Source organism: Anser brachyrhynchus, assembly GCF_964034855.1.
Source record: "Anser brachyrhynchus genome assembly, chromosome: 8".
Classification (NCBI taxonomy): Eukaryota; Metazoa; Chordata; class Aves; order Anseriformes; family Anatidae; genus Anser; species Anser brachyrhynchus.
The window spans coordinates 17,528,956-17,547,038 of NC_137702.1; the positions used below are offsets into that span (position 1 = coordinate 17,528,956).

Below are 18,083 nucleotides of genomic sequence, written 5' to 3' on the forward strand. Positions count from 1 at the left end.
ATGATGTTATTCTGTTTTCTTAATCATCTCTTTTATTCCTCTCTAGACATAATCAGGATGGGTGAACTAATTCCTGTATTCTATCTGTACAGTATAGTAATTCATGTGTTATGTGGGTATCTAGTCAAATACAGACACACAATGCTGTATGTAGTAAGCAGTATACCACAGAAAATGCACTGTGCGATAGTGTATGTATGTGTGGATATGTAAATAACTACTATATATTATTTATACGCAGTAGTGTATACTGTATTAAAGTATATGCAATATATAAGTGATAAAAAGTATCTTATTTGTGCCATGCTTTTTCACTGAAGCACTCATATAGTCATTGTTTCCCTACTTGGTGACAGAAGGAAAGGAATGATCTAGCAAAAAGAATATTTAAAAGTGAAAGGTAAAAGGATAAGGTATTCATGTATTGCAAACTTCTCAGTATCATTTCAACTGCTGGAATCTCATCTTTCGTTTTTGTTTGTTTGTTTTCCCCTCTAGATTTGTGGGTCAGTGATGAAGGGACTTATATCTGTGAGGCTGAAAACCAGTTCGGAAGGATTCAGTCACAGCCAGCCACGATCACAGTAACTGGACTGGGTAAGACAGCTTGGTGTCAGTGACATCCGTGAAAGGAAAGAGTGGCAGCATTTCCGTACTGTGAATATACTGGAGTAGGTGGCAGTCAGTGGTGTTTTTACGATACGTAGGATGTCTATGGGTTATGTACATACACAGGCATATATCTATATATTTGCATCTGTAGCTGCATTTACATGTGTAGTCGGCCACACCAACTGAATCAGAAAACATTTGCGTGGAAGATTGTAATTAAATTCAGTGAATTTTGCACATTAGAACATTGTCTTTTTACTGGCTACAATAATTTGAATGAATTCCAACTACGTATTATAGCATAGACCTTAACAATTATTTATCTTGTGTCCTGTTTCTTACTGCTAAGTAAATAGATTAAGGAATGAAAAATCACCATAATGCTGAATGCTATTGATTGGTTTTCTGACATTTAATTCGTATTAAAAAAAAAAAAAAAGGAAAAAAAAAAAGGAAAAAAAAAAGGCAGCAATGAACTTTCTTAGGGCAATGCATTGATATAACTGGAAAGGAATCTTAGTGATCCAAGAAGACAATAAATGTCCAACTTTGACAAGAGTTGCGCTATTAAGGAGTTGTTTATTATCTCTGTTGGGCAATTGGCAATAAAAGCAAAAATAATGCAATGGAATGTACACATTTGTGGGTGGGTTAGAATGGATCTGTCTGCCATCAAAGAAAACATTCGTTAACTTAAAACATGTGGTAGAAATCTGTGATGCTAATAATCTTTGATAGATGAGATGTTTTTACCTATTTAAAATTGTTAATTAATTCCCATTATTTAAAAGTAATTTATGAAGCACATGCACAGGATTTTGTTCTGTTGCATCACACAGAATTTTCTGCTGTGCTATTGACCTCAATTCTAAGCCTTTAAAATTTTACGCCCAGAGGAAATTACTGCGTATTTATTGTGCTCACCAAAACTGCTACTTTTGTTCTTCAGTGTTTTGCCCAGGTAAGGAAAAATGGTATATCAACTTGGTATCCACAGGAACATGATTTTCCAGGAAAATGCTGGACTGGATCCAATTTCAACTGGACAATGTCTTCTCTTTGCTGCCATTCCTTAATCTTAGGATCACTGTATGTGTATTCCTTCAGCTTCCTTTTCTCTCCTATGCTATTCCATCCCTTCCTTTGCGTGTTTTTTTTTTCCCTGCCTTCATCATTGACATTTCAGATACCAGAACCTTATCTGGTATGTTTTGTCCTAAGATTAAGTATGTCGGTACTTACCATGCTGTTTGTTGACTGCTACATTTTTTTTCTTTCTAACTTTTTTTCCCCTCTCTGTGTAAATCATATGGTTTTCATTGCAGAAAATTTTCCTGCTCTGTATTTGCATAGTGTCTTGCACAAGGAGACCTTTTTCTGATGCTGCTGCATCACTAGTGCATCACTAGGAGCATTACTGACAGGACATGAATATATATTTAAAAAATAAAATAATCCTATTATTTCTTCTAATTCTTCTTTTTTTTTTTTTTTTTCCCAAGTTACACCTCTGATTGGAATAAGTCCAGACACAGCCAATGTAATCGAGGGGCAGCAGCTCACTTTGCCATGTGTACTGCTTGCTGGAAACCCCATTCCAGACCGGAGGTGGATTAGGAACAGTATGGTGGTAAGACTGTTTTGTTTCTTGTAAGATTTGTTGGCATAGAAAATCAAAAATTGATGTTTTAAGCCATGGTGACAACTGGGTTTAATTTCCAAAAATTGATGTTCAAATATAGTGACAGGTGTTATGCTTACAATAAAGATGCTTCGTGAGATTTGTCTGGCTCACTGGAAACAAGGACGTGGTGTCAATGAGGTGAGTTACAGCTGACCACCACCATGCAGCAGAAGCTGCTGCTTCCCCAGGAGACGCCAGGTGGCCGTATCTGTAAGGCAGTAGCTGCTTCTGAGTTTCCGCAGGTGCTGTCATTTGGGGTGCAGCCATTCCCCTTGAGAAATGACAGTTTATTAGTGTTTGAAATACAAAAGTGGAAGTGTGGCATGCTGACCATTATGCCTCACTGTGATCTCTGCCTACTGTAGGAAATTTATAACTCTGAAGCATGGATAAGGGAATGGAAGATGGTCGTGGGGGATAGGAGTGTCTATACGTGAACTTGGAACCAAAGTATTTGTGAATTGTCCTTTTATCTTCTATTTTACGTACTGTTAAAACTGTTTCATGCATTCTTGTTAGCTCCTGCCTGGTAGCCTTTGACTCTAAAGATAGGAATGCTAGTGGAAAATACCCACCAGAATAACAAAAGCGTTGGAATTTAAACCCTGCTGACTGAAAAGTATTTCTTTTTCCCTAATTTCTTAAAATAAAGATACTAGAAAATCTCTGTAGATTTAGTTTTTTGACATGAGGTAAACATCCCTGTACCGTGCACTCCTTTCTTAGTGATGCAGTGCTCAGAGCATGAAACCTTGTATATTTTCTCTCTCCTTTGAGAGCACACCGTTGCCGGTTTATAACTTCTGCAGACAGAAAGGTTACACAGACTCTGCGCCTGGGCTGGTTGTCTGAGTGAAGTTTCGTTTCTTTAGTAGCAGCTGAATTGCTGAATTTGAGATCCCCAATTTTTAATCTTGCTTGCTAATTGCTCCCTAACGCCCTTTCTTCATGGCTGTAATTAAAAAATTGGTAGCAAAAATGTCTGTATGTGGGTTTTCGTATTTTCCATTAGATATGCTTTCTGTGATTTTTTTTTCCTCAAACAGCCTGCTGTGCAATCCTGCCTTCATAATTGTGGCTGCAGGGAGACCTTGCTCAATTTTTTTTTATTGCCACCAAGCAGAACCCTGGCACTACTTGACCCTCTACTTGCTAGAGTTTTCTGCTGAATTTTTGTATCATTGTGAATCACCAGCCTTTTCTTTAGACTGTGAAGGTGCAAATAACACAGGCTGTAACTTCTGTGAGAAATACTGGCAGGATCCTCCTTGTTGAGTTGCTAATTCTTCTGTACAGTAGTACTAGTTTCCTGTAATTGTAAGCACGCGACAAAAGCTCCACTCCAAGGAAAGTGTTGGAGCAAGTTGCATTCAGAAAAGAATGTCGTTTTCTCTGACCAGAGCAGGACTGGAACAATTTCTCATTCTGACAGCCTCTGTGTAAGGCAAGTCTGTGTTGCTGAGCTTATTCTAGGCAGAGCTCTTCCAGTTGATTGGTAAAGATCTCTGTGAATTTTTAATGTTGCTAGAGGGCAGGTAGTTTTTAATAATTGCTGTCTTTTGGTGAAAGGTACAAGTTTTCATTATCTTTTGCAATAGATACTTTTTAAATGTTGCTGCTGCCAATTAAATTCTATACAACATGCTCAGAGTGTGAAGGTATGCTTAGAGATGATCCCTTTTACATGATGGTTATGCCAAGAGTTTTTAGAAGGTTCTGATAAGTGTAAAAAAAACAAAAACGAACAAGTCATCTATTTGTAGAAGAAGAAGAAGATGTGAAGAAGTCATTGCACTCATCAGAGGTGATCTATAATGACACTGGGTTACTGGTATAACTACAAAGTGCAGTAAAATAGTTCAACTAAGTTTGTTCTTGCTTTAATGCATGACTATAAGCACCAGTGGCAGTTGCATATGTGCTGTGACAGAGCAGAGTTGCTGCTCTATATGTTAATCTCACTCCAGCATTATATACAAGGTGCTACTAAAATTCTAATTTAAAATTAACTTTTTATGAAAGATGGAAAGTAGGAAAAGCTCTAGTAAAATTCTCCAAGATCACATAATTTTTTTAAATTATGTGCTGCATCCCAAGGTAAATATTATCAAGCAAGTATTTTCTTTAGTAAAATGTTACATCATTATTTTGGCAGCTGGTTCCCAATCCCTACATTAATGTTCGCAGTGATGGAAGCCTGCACCTTGAAAGAGTTCGGCTGCAGGATGGAGGCGATTATACCTGCATGGCCAGTAATGTTGCTGGGACAAACAACAAAACTACTACTGTTAATGTGTATGGTAAGGAACACTGTCTTGTTTTGTGCTGGCTGGAAGATAAAAGTGTGTATCTTACTAACAGGAGCTCTCACTAGCGCTTTCTCATTATAGCTATACTAATTCCTCAATTTTCCTCTTTATAGTAATGTTGCTTTGTAAAGTAGCATGGTCCACTGCACAGGAGAGAATGGAGCAATTGAGACTTGTTTTAAAATTAAACAAAAATAACACCATTTTATGATTGTAAAAAATCTTCATTTTGAAACATCTAGAAAGGTCAAGCTGTGCAAACTCGATCTTTAGCTTTATTAACAAAACAGATGCGAGTTTATTGAAAACCATGAAAAGCAATGTCTGAGGGGTTTCATAACTGATAAAAGGATGCACAACTCATGGGAGAATTGCAATTAAAATAAATTAGAACTTTTGCAAAACCTTTTTTTTTTTTTTTCTTTTCCTGGCCCTATCAGAAATTACATTGCCAGCAAGACAAGTGTTAGGATCGTGGTAACCCATCTGTATTTCTGCTATAAATTCTTGCATTAACTCTGTGTGGGATCCCATCTACTTCATGGATTACAGCCTGAAAGTTTCTCATGTGTTAAATTAATCATGGAAGATTTATTCTAAGCTTCACTGAAGATGCTGGAACACTGTTCTGTGTTAACAATAGCTGTTGCTTGTTAATTCAGACAAGTATGCAGTCTGATAAGGTCTTCTGTGTGCACAGTAGGTTTTGGAATTTTTCAGAACCTGAGGACAGAAGGGAATATATTTGTATGGTTTTTGAAAGATCTAGTTGTTGGTATTACAACCTTAAGTCTGACCATATCTTAAATCTGTTCTTCTTTCTGTTGTTAATTGAGCACCAGCTCAGTTAGGGAGGGGTACTGAGGTTCTTGTTACCTCTTATTAGTGATTTAATAAAGTAATCTGGTGGTTTTATTCAAGTTCCTCTCTCAGTCTGTCCAGTCCTTGCAGAAACCATCAGTGCAGTTATTACAACTTTGTAGCATTTATAACAAAGATTAAATGAACTTGTAAAGGGATTGTTTCTTCACTTTCAAATCTGCTCTTCTCAAAGTGTTGTCCAGCAATAGAAAGTGATTCAGCACCAGAAATGCTGAGCCCATTCTCATGAAAGGTGCTATATAGGATAGATCCTGTATAGTACTGTTTCAGGCATCTAGCCTAAAATGTCATCAGTGAATGGTGTGATAAAGACTGCCTAAAATGACTGCAATCAGCTGAAATACCTACATTTAGTTTAAAGCTGCATGTACCTGATCTACCAGTCAACCTGTGACTGACATGCTTTGATATGAACAGGTACATGTTCTGTCATAAACGACTGGCGAGCGGAGGAGGAGAAGGTGGCAGGTCAATATCAATTAGAGGGTTCGGAGAACAGGCTGAAAATTCCCAACCCTTGCTGTCTGTAGGAATTAGTAGTTGAGTATAGAGACTGTATTGCAAGAGTTGTGCTGTGGTTTGAAATATTTTGCACGTGTTTAATACTTGCATTTATTTTTAGTTCTGCCTGTTATTCAGCATGGACAGCAGATATTCAGCACCATTGAAGGAATCCCAGTAACATTGCCATGCAAAGCAAGTGGAGTTCCTAAGCCGTCTATTGTCTGGTCCAAGGTACCGTCTCATCTTTGAGCTGTTCGTGGTGGAAAATGAATTGAAGACATCTTTTACTTGTCATAAAACTCTAGGCAAGAGATGCAGCCAAAAAACTGCATTGTGAGGGATCTGGAAATCTCTATTTGTAACTGCTTTTGTTTCTTAGAGTAGTACTTCCTGGCCATGGTCCAGACATAGATCAAGGTTCTGTTCTTTGGAAAGATTTATTTGGGTTTATCCCTGTATCTTTATACTTTCTAATACTTCAGAAATTGTTGATATTCCTGTTATGAGTTGATAATTTCAGATTAGGCAACCTGCCACAGATCAAAAGTTCATTTTTGTTTAAGAGGCTTGCTCTAAGATGATTTTTAGTCATGGAAGTTCAATATGGAAAAGGAGCGGTCTGCTGGGAAATTTTTTATGCTATGTGTACAAGATCTGTTCTGACATTGGAAACCAATATCAAAATTAATTAAGTTGAAATGTTGACCTTTTTTTTTTTAAGAACTAGGTCCTGCATTTTTTTTTATATATATTTTTGAATATATAGCAAAATAACAGGTTTTCTAGATATGAATCCTTGTGTTTCTGCTGTTCTAACTGCTCAGACAGTGACCCTGAAACAGTGCAAAAAGTTAGTTAATTTCAATGGATAGAATTTTGGGGCTAAACTTCTTAGTTAATTCAAAATATTTTGTCCATCTCAGCCATAAACAATAGGAGCCATAAACAAAAGAAGTGGTACTGTAATGTATATTACATATTGCTTAGTTTAGTCAGACTGCCTGCAAGTTGTTTTGTCTACAGAACTGTGAAAAATTGGACCCAGCATTATATTGAAAATACAGCAGTCTTCATACAAATGGGTTGCAACAATGAATTAAGCTGCTACAGGCACTAACAAATTTTATATTCCTGTAATAGTTTTTATGTTTTCATTAGATTTTCTTTCTGTAAGGCTTAGCTTTTATTGAATTAAATATTTGTAACTTGCTATATTTTTAAACATCCAGGCACTATGGACTTTTTTTTTTCTTTCTACAGAAAGGAGAAGTAATTCTTCCCAGCAATGGGAAGTTTTCTGCAGGGTCTGATGGAAGTCTGTATGTAGTTTCACCAGGGGGTGAAGAGACTGGGGAATATGTGTGCACTGCAACAAATGCTGCTGGTTATGCTACGCGGAAAGTCCAGCTGACTGTCTATGGTATATACGAGCTAAAATCTAATGTCATTTTTCAATCCACTCATTGAGTTCTAGTTTAGACTGCAATCCCCCTCCAGGTAGATAGTGAAGTAAGATACCCACAGTGCAAATAGGATTTAAACTGATCTCTAATTAGTGCTTTTGGCTCTGTCCTAGATTACTGGATCCACATACTAGGCAATTTTACAAATGGCAGATATTGAAAAGCCAATTCTTCGGCCTCTGTGATTCCCTTAACACCTCCCGATGCCTGTTACCTTGTGGTCATGGACCTAGGAACTTGGGCTGATTTAATTTCATCCTTTATAGAAGTGGGTAGGAAGTACCTCTATAGAAATATAATTTCTTGCTGATAAGAGAATGAAGATCCATTAATCTCATTGTTCCTAAGGCTTCATACCATCTCCCAGTATAGTAAAAAAATTTGATTTATTAGATTTGTGTTGCAAGATGTTTATGGCTTGTAGTTATTGATGCTGCAGTATAAGTTTGTTCAGGTATTGGTTGCAAACTACTTATGCAATACAGAGCTCAGCATGTACATGAACAGCATATGTTGTTCGCTGTCCAGCTTTTTAGGCAGACAGTGCAGTCTTGCTGATATTTGTGGTGTTGCAGGTAGGCATCAGCCAGTGTCTGAGCTAACCAGGCACTGTACATCAGCATTACAGTGATTTACAACAGCGAGTCCAACGCAGACACATCTTTAAAAAAAAAATAGGATTGCAATGTTATATACCCGATACAAGAAATAAACGTTTAATTTCATAGACAAGCTCAGGAAGTGCGGCCTAGATGAGTGGACAGTGAGGTGGATTGATAGTTTGCTGGATGGCAGAGCTCAGAGGGTTGTGCTTATTGGTGCAGTCCAGTTGGAGGCCTGTAGCTAGTGGTATCCCCCAGGGGATCAGTACTGGGTCCAGTGTTGTTCAACTTATTCATCAACGACCTGGACGATGGACCGGAGTGCACCCTCAGCAGGTTTGCTGACGACACCAAGCTGGGAGGAGTGGCTGATACCCCAGGGGGCTGTGCTGCCATTCAGAGGGACCTCGACAGGCTGGAGGGGTGGGCTGTGAGGAACCTCATGAAGTTCAACAACAGCAAGTGCAGGGTCCTGTACCTAGGGAGGAATAACCCCAAGCACCAGTACAGGCTGGGCGCTGACCTGCTGGAGAGCAGCTCTGCAGAGAGGGACCTGGGAGTCTTGGTGGACAGCAGGCTGACCATGAGTCAGCAATGTGCCCTCATGGCCAAGAAGGCCAACGGTATCCTGGGCTGCATTTGGAAGAGTGTTGCCAGCAGGTCAAGGGAGGTGATCCTCCCCCTCTACTCAGCCCTGGTGAGGCCACACCTGGAGTATTGTGTCCAGTTCTGGGCTCCCCAGTACCAGAGGGACATAGAACTACTGGAGGGAGTTCAGAGGAGGGCTACTGAGATGATTAGAGAACTGGGGCACCTGTCATATGAGGGCAGGCTGAGAGAACTGGGCCTGTTTAGCCTGGACAAGAGAAGACTGGGGGGAGACCTCATTAATGTATATAAATATCTGAAGGGAGGGTGTTGGGAGGATGGAACCAATCTCTTTTCAGTTGTGCCCAGTGACAGGATGAGAGGCAATGGGTTCAAACTGAAGCGCAGGAGGTTCCAGCTGAATATGAGGGGGCATTCCTTTTCTGTGAGGGTGACAGAGCACTGGAACAGGTTGCCCAGAGAGGTTATGGAGTCTCCTTCTCTGGAGATATTCAAAACCTGCCTGGGTGCCATCCTGTGTAATGTGCTCTAGGTGATCCTGCCCAGCAGGGGGGTTGGACTAGATGATCTTCAGAGGTCTCTTCCAACCTTGGCCGTTCTGTGATTCTGTAATCTGAAGTAAAATGGTATAGCGTTACATTTGTACAAATATGTATATTCATTTCATCTACTTAACATGTTCCATATTATAGTGAAACCTAGAGTATCCAGGCCTGGAGACCAGCAAGGAAATGCATATGACAAACCCATAGATATCACAGTAACTGCAGGGGAAGATGTCACCCTTCCATGTGAAGTAAAGAGCTTGCCACCTCCCATAATTACCTGGGCCAAAGAGATGCAGCTCATATCTCCGTTCTCTCCAAGGTAACAATGTTTGATGAAAACAAAAGAAAAAGGAAGTTGCGTCTAAGATACCAAGATTTTGGAAGGGTATATAATTTCCAATTGCTTAACAATCAATTGGAAAGTATTAAGTTATTTTCCAAGAGGACCCCGCTTTAGTAAGTTTAAGAAAACTTTCCCAAACTGAGTGTATGTCTTTCTGAAAGATGCTAAGACTGTACGTGATTGTATGGCTTCCATTCCAGTATGTGTTTGTATACAGAACTTCAGCATTTGCTCTGAAGTTTGCAATTTCAGGAGGCCAGGACAAACGAGGATCCTGTAGTATGTGTGCTGTGGTGGTGTCCAGGGACCCACATAATCTATGCCTGATCTTATGTCTTTAAAAATCTGTTTTTCTTTTCTTAAAAACTTCAAATCTATGCTCAGGACAACAGTGTCTCTTATTAATTTTAAGTCTGGTCTCTTACTAATGTAAAGTCTGGGCCCCCAGCAGAGTAGAGATGATAAATGTTTGGGAGTACTTACAAGGTCTTATTGTTCTCTGTGCTTTGAATCCCGAACCCTTCATGTATTCTTGAAAATGTGAAAGCTTAGTCAAATGCTTGTAAAAACATTGAGTTTTTACACACAGCCTTAGAAACTGTGGCTTTGGGGATTGTCTAGTATATGTTGTGGGCTACGATGTTGGAGTTCTACCATACTATTTTAGTACGGTAAAAAAAAAGAGAGGGAAAAGGGGAATTATCAGCTGTACGCACTCATTTGCAGTGCCAGGCGCTCTCACAGGGTGTGCTAGTGCTTGCTAGTTTCCAAGATACCTCAGAAGGTGTAAAGGCTACATCTGTGTTCGGAAACGAGGATATGGTAATGTTGCCAGGTGCACACTATAGCAATTGCAGTGCCTATTTCCCAGTGTCTCTCAGTGATCCGAATGAAATGTTAAGGAATTGTACAGACCTGAAAGTGAGCCAGACCTTGGCTTCGGATCCACCCATTCCAGTGAGTCTGTAACAGCCTTAGCAACTGATAACTGCTGGGCAAGCAATTTATGTGGAAGAGGCTTGTGCACAGGGAGTTAATTTGGTGTTAATACTCCGTGTGGAATTTTCTGCTTAGTCCTATGAGCAAATTGCTTGAATTAATGAATCTGCATTCTTGGTCCATTACTTGTCCTCATTTTACCTCAGGAGACATAGATAAATTAGGCTACTTGCTCACTGTGGAGAGATCCAAGTTGTCCAGAGTAGCAGCAGTCCAGCTCAGCCCGTTCCATAAAATTGTTTACAAATGTCAGCAAAAGTTAAAGAATTAGTACAAACAAAATTGTTTGAGACCACCCAAAGTTGATGTTAGAAATGTGACCAGTAAACAAAAGAAGAATGAAAGCAGAAATAAAGGAACTTCTATCAGAAAGCAAATATAACAAATGGGCAAAGTGATGGGAGCAAAGTTACCCCCGTAATGGTATCTTTTGGGGTTATTAAAAAAAAGTATTGGAAAAATAGGGACAATAGAGGAGGAATCATAATATCAGACAGATACGGGTGGCCTGAATGAAGTGCATTTCACTTTCCATTCATCTCTACAGCTTGTTACAATCTCCAAATTCACCATGTATACCCATATAATAACATTGTCCTGATTAGAGAGTTGCCAGAGAAGGGAAGATGGGTGATACCACGTATTCCCACCAACTTTGCCTACATTCTGCATATAACTTTGAGTGCTAATTACTTCCTGTTAATTCTTAGCTGTCATTTTTTCTTCCCTCCTTATTTTTTTTCCTCTATTGCTTTTAACTTCTGCAGAAGACGACTTTGGCTTAGCTGGCCAAGACTGTATTTTGTAATGTTGCAAGCCTGTGACCACAGCTGTAGTAAAAATCACTGCTATGTGGTTAATTATTTAGTCAAGAATAGTGACAAATTCTATGAACACCAGAACTGGCAGTTTTGAGTCAGAATACTCTCTCCAGAACACACACACATGTTCTCACCCCCCACCCCCTGTCTTTAACACCATAACATCTTTTAGACCTTGATGAAGTAGAATCAAGCTGTTTAACCCAAACATTCTGACCCTGCTAACATGGGATGAGCATAAATTTGTGATGGGGGGCTGAAGAGCTCCAATTCTCTACCTGATTTTTTTTTCTATTTCTAGAGATAAGGCAGGTTTGAATATCTCCTCTAAGTAGCTAGAACCAAATTTTGTAATTTGGATCTTATATTTTAGATATTTGCTGTGTATTCTAAATGTGATGGCTCAGTAAAGAGTTAGAATAAATGAATAAGTCACAGTTTAGTAATATGGCACAGCTCAGTGTGCTCTGTAGAATGGTGTTATTATAGCTCATAGCAATCAGTTATGTGTAAGTAGAGGTCATTCATCTTTCAGTACATGTTTATACAGCGTATCTGCTTCTTATTTTTCCAGACACACTTTCCTTCCCTCAGGGTCAATGAAGATCAGTGAGACACAAATTTCAGACGGTGGAATGTATTTCTGTGTAGCCACAAATATTGCTGGGAATGTGACTCAGTCAGTGAAGTTAAGTATACATGGTAAGTTTTAAGTTAAAGGATGATCATCTGCAATTTTCCACATGGAATTTAGCATCATGTGGAGATTTTGAAACATTTTTCCCTTATGTACATTAAATGCTATTGACCTGTATATCTTCTGGTCATATTATCTTCATATGCAAATTGTTGGTATTGATTATATGAAATGGAATTATCGTATACACACATACTACCTAAGAATATGTATATATATACATGTATGTACACCTTCCTTTAATGTTACTTAGACTCAAGGAAGAATTATAGCTATACAGGACATTTGACTCTTCTTACGTCAGCCAGAGGAGCTTTAAGAACTGAAAACTTTTGTTCTAATGAACTTGCGTGTTCTCTGTGCAAGAAGTTTCTCAGAAGTAAGTCTGCAAACAATGGCTGAGAATAGCAAAGCTGCCCGTGGCTTGCAGATGCCAAGTTCCCACCAACTTGATAGGAATTACATATCCAAACTCTGTTGGCAGTGCATGTCTAAGTTTGCTTGCACGCTGGCTTTAGTGGTAGATAAACCAGTGTGCAGCTGTATCTCCTATGGGTAGGCAGTTGCTGCTGTCTCCTGCTGTGTGCATATGCATTCTGTACCCGCCTTTGCAGACTAATACCTTAGCCCATCTTACTATCCTTTCTCTGTTCAAACAAGACCTTGTGCTCACCTTCCTGCCCCTCAGTGAAGGTTTCTAGTGTCTCTTACTCAAGCCAGGACCTGTGTCCTCTTCACTCCCCTTCTTACCATAAATCATCAAATTCTCACACCCTTGTCTCCTGCTCTCACTGTGCTGGGGCTCCAGCCACAGTCTCTTAACCACCTACATAGTCACATATTGTTAGCTCTGTGCTCTCCTATTTATTCCTCCTCACCTGCATCCGACAGAAGTACAGGTTGTGCATGTATACCTGCTGCAAATGCTAACATACAGAGGAGAGTGGGTGCCAGAACCATGGCCTGGCACAGCCCAGACGAAGCTGATCTATCATTGTGCTTCATGTAGAGTTTGGAAGTGTTGTTGCCAGTGCCTGCTGCCAGCACACATCTTTGAAGTGGATCACATACCACAAATGTACCAGCTTGGAACTCGTGCCCTCAGCAGTTCTGAAAACATCAACTACACTAATTCAGTTACAATGACTGTAACAGACTACTGTCTGGTTTCCTGTAGAGAGAGGTCTCATATCAGTGCACATCTTGGTTTATCTGTAACTGTACATTAACAGACAGTCTGAAAAAATGGTACTTGTTATTGTTTCAGACATTCTTTATAAGTCTTTTTATTGTCAGTGATCCTTAGAAAGAAAAACATTGCAGCAAAAGAGTTAAGTCAGACTTGTATTATTCTTTGGGACCAAAAAAGTCATCTCCAGTCATACTTTATCTCCTTGTCTGAACTTGTGTTTGGAAGCATACAGAGATTAGGGATTAGGGGAAGGAAATTAGAATGTCAGAGGGGAACTGTAATTAACTTTATCATAAAAGCTTTTGATTTTTGTTGTTGTTGTTGTGAAGAGTCAGTACCCATAGCTTTTCAAATGTGCTCAATATAATGAGCTTAAACTACTCATGCAAGTAATGCAGTAGAATTTGAAATGTAGCTTCTCCAGATAAGTTTAGCAATAGGTGATTGTACATCCTATCTGTAGAGGACATGCAGTTCTGTTTTTTTTAGTCACTTGAGGGAATTGTGTTTCATTGAATAAGAACGGATGTTGTCTAAAATGACAAAGAGAATAATTTCCTTCAAGAATGATCTCATACATCATTTTCTTCACGTTACTGTGGACTTAACTTGTCTTCTTGCATAGTTCCTCCAAAGATACAGCGTGGGCCTCGGGTTATGAAAGTCCAAGCTGGCCACAGAGTTGACATACCCTGCAGTGCCCAGGGGATCCCTCCGCCAACAGTCACCTGGTTCAGAGGCAGAAGTGCTGTGCTGATAGATGGCAGGCAGTTCATCCGTGGCCTGGATGGATCTCTGAGCATCAGCAACGTCCAGCTTCCTGATGCTGGAATCTACAAGTGTGTTGCTAGTAATGCAGTGGGCAGCGACGCATCAGAGATAACAATACAAGTTCAAGGTATTTCTGCTAGGGTCATGACCTTGCCTCCTGCCCTGGCTGAGTATAATTTCATGCCAGTGCTGTCTGGTTTATGTTTTGGAGGACAGTACCCTTTGCTGTTGACAGTTAAATAATGTAAAATCTAAACCTGTTTTAGATGTTGTTATGTTCTGATATTAATTAAGGAAAATTAGAGTTGACACACAATCTTTGCAGAGTTAGCAGAAATAAGAAACTCAAAATATATTGCTTTTTAAAAAAAAAACTTGAAGGTACTTACAATTTGTTTGTTTGTTTTGTACTAGATAATTAAAACCAGATTCCAGTATGGGAAACCTCCTTTTAAAATATTCTCTCTGTGTTCACATCTCACATTTTCACAGACTATTTCTGAATATCAGAGCCTGATGGCATAGCTTTAAATGGAATTAGAATTTTGCTGAAATAATCTGAAAGAAGAGCTCTGTCAGTCAGTATGCTATTAAAATGGTGATGGGGCAACAATGGTTATGCGCCAATTTAAATATATAGTATAACTCCTCACTTGATCGGCTGACATACAGCAGTGTAGCATGACTGACTGAAGCAGGCAGTATTTCTTCTTTGTAATAGTTTAAAGGCAACATTCTGGTTCATTGGATTAGAGCTGCTGAGAACTGCTCATTACGAACAACAAAGAACTGCCAGTAATTTTATTTAATTGTAAACAATATTCTTTGTGTAGTCTTAGTCCACACACAAGTTTAAAATGAGATGCCAGAACAAAGGATGAAAGGAATACTAAGAAGTGGTATGGGAAAGAATTTATCTAATATTTTTCAGAATTTGTAGGAATGCTGTCTCTGCCTTTGAAACAAATATAGTGGATTTTAGAACCAATTTCAGTCAAACTGGAAAGTTTCTTTGTACTGCTTGCTTCCTAAATATTCCTCTTGAAGTCAAAACTGCTTGTAGTATTTGTCACTGCAGGTTATTGGAATCTGACCTTGTGTGACTGAGACTTAAAAGTTAGGAATTGCCAGACTGTATTTTCACACCTGGAAGCAGAGTTCAAAAAATTTTAAGCATCTAATTTTCTTTCAGAGTCACCTACTATAGATGATCTTGACCCTCCATACAATAGTCCTTTTCAAGAAAGAGTGGCAAATCAACGCATTGCATTCCCGTGTCCAGCAAGAGGTGTGTATCATTATTACCTCTTCCAGTGACAAAAGTATACTTTTCTGCTGACCACTGATAATTGCTAAGTTTCTCTGTATTCCCTGTCATGGTAAAAATGTACAATATACACAGTGTTTTGCATAGGTACTTTATGTGGAAAATTCAAACTAACAGTGATTAAAACAACCACTGCATATAGAAACTCTGTAAAAAGTCCTTAGTAGCTAACATGGATGTTAGAATGTTTAGCACTAAGATTTTTTATGTTACCATCATACTGTAACAGTAGCTGCTTCCTGTAAATCAGAAGGCTCATGGCCTTCCTCTGGATTGTGCTTGCCAGCAAGACTTCCAGCAAGCAATAGTAATTATTTGAATCCCTCTTATTCTGAGCTAAGTGAACTGTTGAAGTTTCTCGTATTTCTCATTAGGTATTCCAAAGCCTGTCATCAAATGGCTACGTAACGGAAGAGAGCTGACAGGCAGCGAACCAGGAATTTCAATTCTGGAGGATGGCACACTGCTGGTCATAGCTTCTGTTACACCTTCTGATAATGGAGAGTATATCTGTGTGGCAACCAATGAAGCTGGAAACACAGAAAGAAAATATAACCTGAAAGTTCATGGTAAATAATAAGTACAACTAGTGGGGAACTGTTTTGGAAGAGCATCTTCTGTTTCATTGTTGGGAATTGTGTGTCCCAAACCTGCCCATGTGTAGTTAATTCATAAAAAAAAAAAGATTCTAAGTACTTGTATTTCTACAATTCTGTTACAATTCATGTATTTTCTATTATTTCTCTTTACTGTAACATTGTATCCAAACATGTTTGTTTTGCTCAAAGAGTCAGGTGAGTCTCATTTGTAAAGAGCTCTGGTTATAGTTGATAACTTTAATGCAAGTAAAAAGTGAAGACTTTTTGCACTGTAAAAATTAAAGTTTGGGTGATAGATAGGTCTGCATTTTCAAGCATAAATACAAGAGAAGTTATTTGTCAGAATGAGTGTAGAATAGGAGAAGACTTGTTCCTGACATTCTTCTTTCCTAATCGTAATTGCAAAATAGAAAATCTATAGATGGCTGCGAGGTATGTTTTGATATGGTACACTTTGCTTCTTACAGAGTATTTTTTTTCCCAGCCCTGTCACTTCCCTTGTGAGCTCTGATGCCCAAGCAGGATTATATCTTTTTCTGAGAAATGTAGGAATTCCATCACGTGCCAGCAGGGCCTTGTCAGTGGGGTTTGAATTTTCTAATCTACCACATGGGACCATTCTCTTTGTACTCATAGTGAGATAAGTGATATGCAAATACTGTTGGAGATGACTGGAGCAATGAAGAGGAAGGACGACTCTAGAGAGTCCAACTTCCTTTATATGTTGAGCAAATAACTAGAGAGTCCAACTTCCTTTATATGTTGAGCAAATAACGTGACATCTTACAGATTATTATCTTAAAATGCTGCTGATGATTGTGTTTCAGTGGATTTCGCTGGGAGTCTGTTATAGGACAAGAGAAGAGTCTGTTCTTTGAGAAAGAGAAGAAAGAACATAGGGAGCTATGTCCAGAGCCAAAAGGGAAACAGAAACATCAGGGAGGGAGTGAAAAGTGTATGAGAAATGTAGAAGATAGAAGTCCATGACTTGGGGAAGGGATGAAGTGGGAAATCACTGGATTAAAAGACTTAATGCATGATTTTGAACTTCCTTGTAGTTCCTCCTGAAATTAGAGATCAAGAAAAGGTGACAAATACATCTGTAGTTGTTAATCATCCTGTAAGTCTCTTTTGTGAAGTGTCTGGTAACCCCTTCCCAATCATCTCCTGGTATAAAGAAGACACCCAGGTAGGTACTGTTAAGCTAATTGAAGTAACCATAGCCATTAGCAGTTCCAGAATATTTTGTGTTGATTTTGATTTTGAGTGCTTGGTATTAGATCTCATTTAAAGTAAATACATGTACATACCTGTATGTATATTTAAACTGCACTAAGAACACCCACACAAAGACAGATGAATATGACTAATCCATTAATTCATCTATTCAACAAGTCAAAAGTAAACTCTTTTTCATGATTAACTTTATGATTTTTTCATGATTTTTTCATGATTAACTTTAGCAATTTCCCAGTACTATTGATGACAGAAGACTTGCAGGGGGGACCAGTAATAGTATTTTCTTCATACTGTAGCTGGAGAAATGAGAATTCTTGGAGGTGATTTGAATTCTTCAGGATTATCCTAGGGTCCTATGCTTCTACTCATAGCTGATAAGTGAGTTTAAATGAAGAGAGACGTCTTTATGCAACTTTATAACTAAACATTACTGATAAACAAAGAATTTCTTTGGTTTTCTCACCCTCTATTCTATGTTGAGCTACAAGTCATATTGGTTAGATTGCATAACCTGAGGAGATTAGTGCTGTAACTAAAAAGGGAAATAGGCTATCCTTAGATTGAAACTACCATTCTCTTGTAAAAAAAAAAATCCATCTGTGATATTTGGCCGATGTAACTTGGATCACATAATATCTTGGGTTCTTTTAAGGTTGTGGAAAGCAGTGCTCTCCAGATTTTGCACAACGGGAAGATACTGAAGCTCCTTAAAGCTGCTACTGATGATGCTGGACAATATTCATGCAAAGCCATAAATGTAGCAGGAAGTTCTGAGAAACTCTTCAACCTAGATATACTCGGTTAGTTTTTTTGTTTGTTTGTTTGTTTTTAAGATGGTGATCTGAAAAACAGTTGATATTTAAGAAGCCAGTAAATTTCAAC

The 18,083-nt window shown here is 38.7% G+C and overlaps 1 protein-coding gene across 7 annotated transcripts in view; it reads left to right on the forward strand.

Annotated features, from left to right (window-relative positions):
- HMCN1 (hemicentin 1) overlaps nt 1–18,083 on the forward strand; it is a 246,794-nt gene that overhangs the window by 125,659 nt on the left and 103,052 nt on the right. For all 7 annotated transcript variants that reach the window (XR_013954316.1, XM_080602312.1, XM_080602311.1 and 4 more), the window contains 12 exons: nt 499–597; nt 2,115–2,242; nt 4,452–4,596; nt 6,110–6,222; nt 7,252–7,411; nt 9,358–9,532; nt 11,951–12,078; nt 13,891–14,163; nt 15,229–15,324; nt 15,738–15,932; nt 17,021–17,151; nt 17,854–18,001. Coding sequence is in view for 6 of the 7 variants with exons in the window: in XM_080602312.1 (XP_080458438.1) it covers nt 499–597; nt 2,115–2,242; nt 4,452–4,596; nt 6,110–6,222; nt 7,252–7,411; nt 9,358–9,532; nt 11,951–12,078; nt 13,891–14,163; nt 15,229–15,324; nt 15,738–15,932; nt 17,021–17,151; nt 17,854–18,001 (1,791 nt within the window). In the remaining variant the exon portion in view is untranslated. The remainder of the gene's footprint in view (nt 1–498; nt 598–2,114; nt 2,243–4,451; nt 4,597–6,109; nt 6,223–7,251; nt 7,412–9,357; nt 9,533–11,950; nt 12,079–13,890; nt 14,164–15,228; nt 15,325–15,737; nt 15,933–17,020; nt 17,152–17,853; nt 18,002–18,083) is intronic.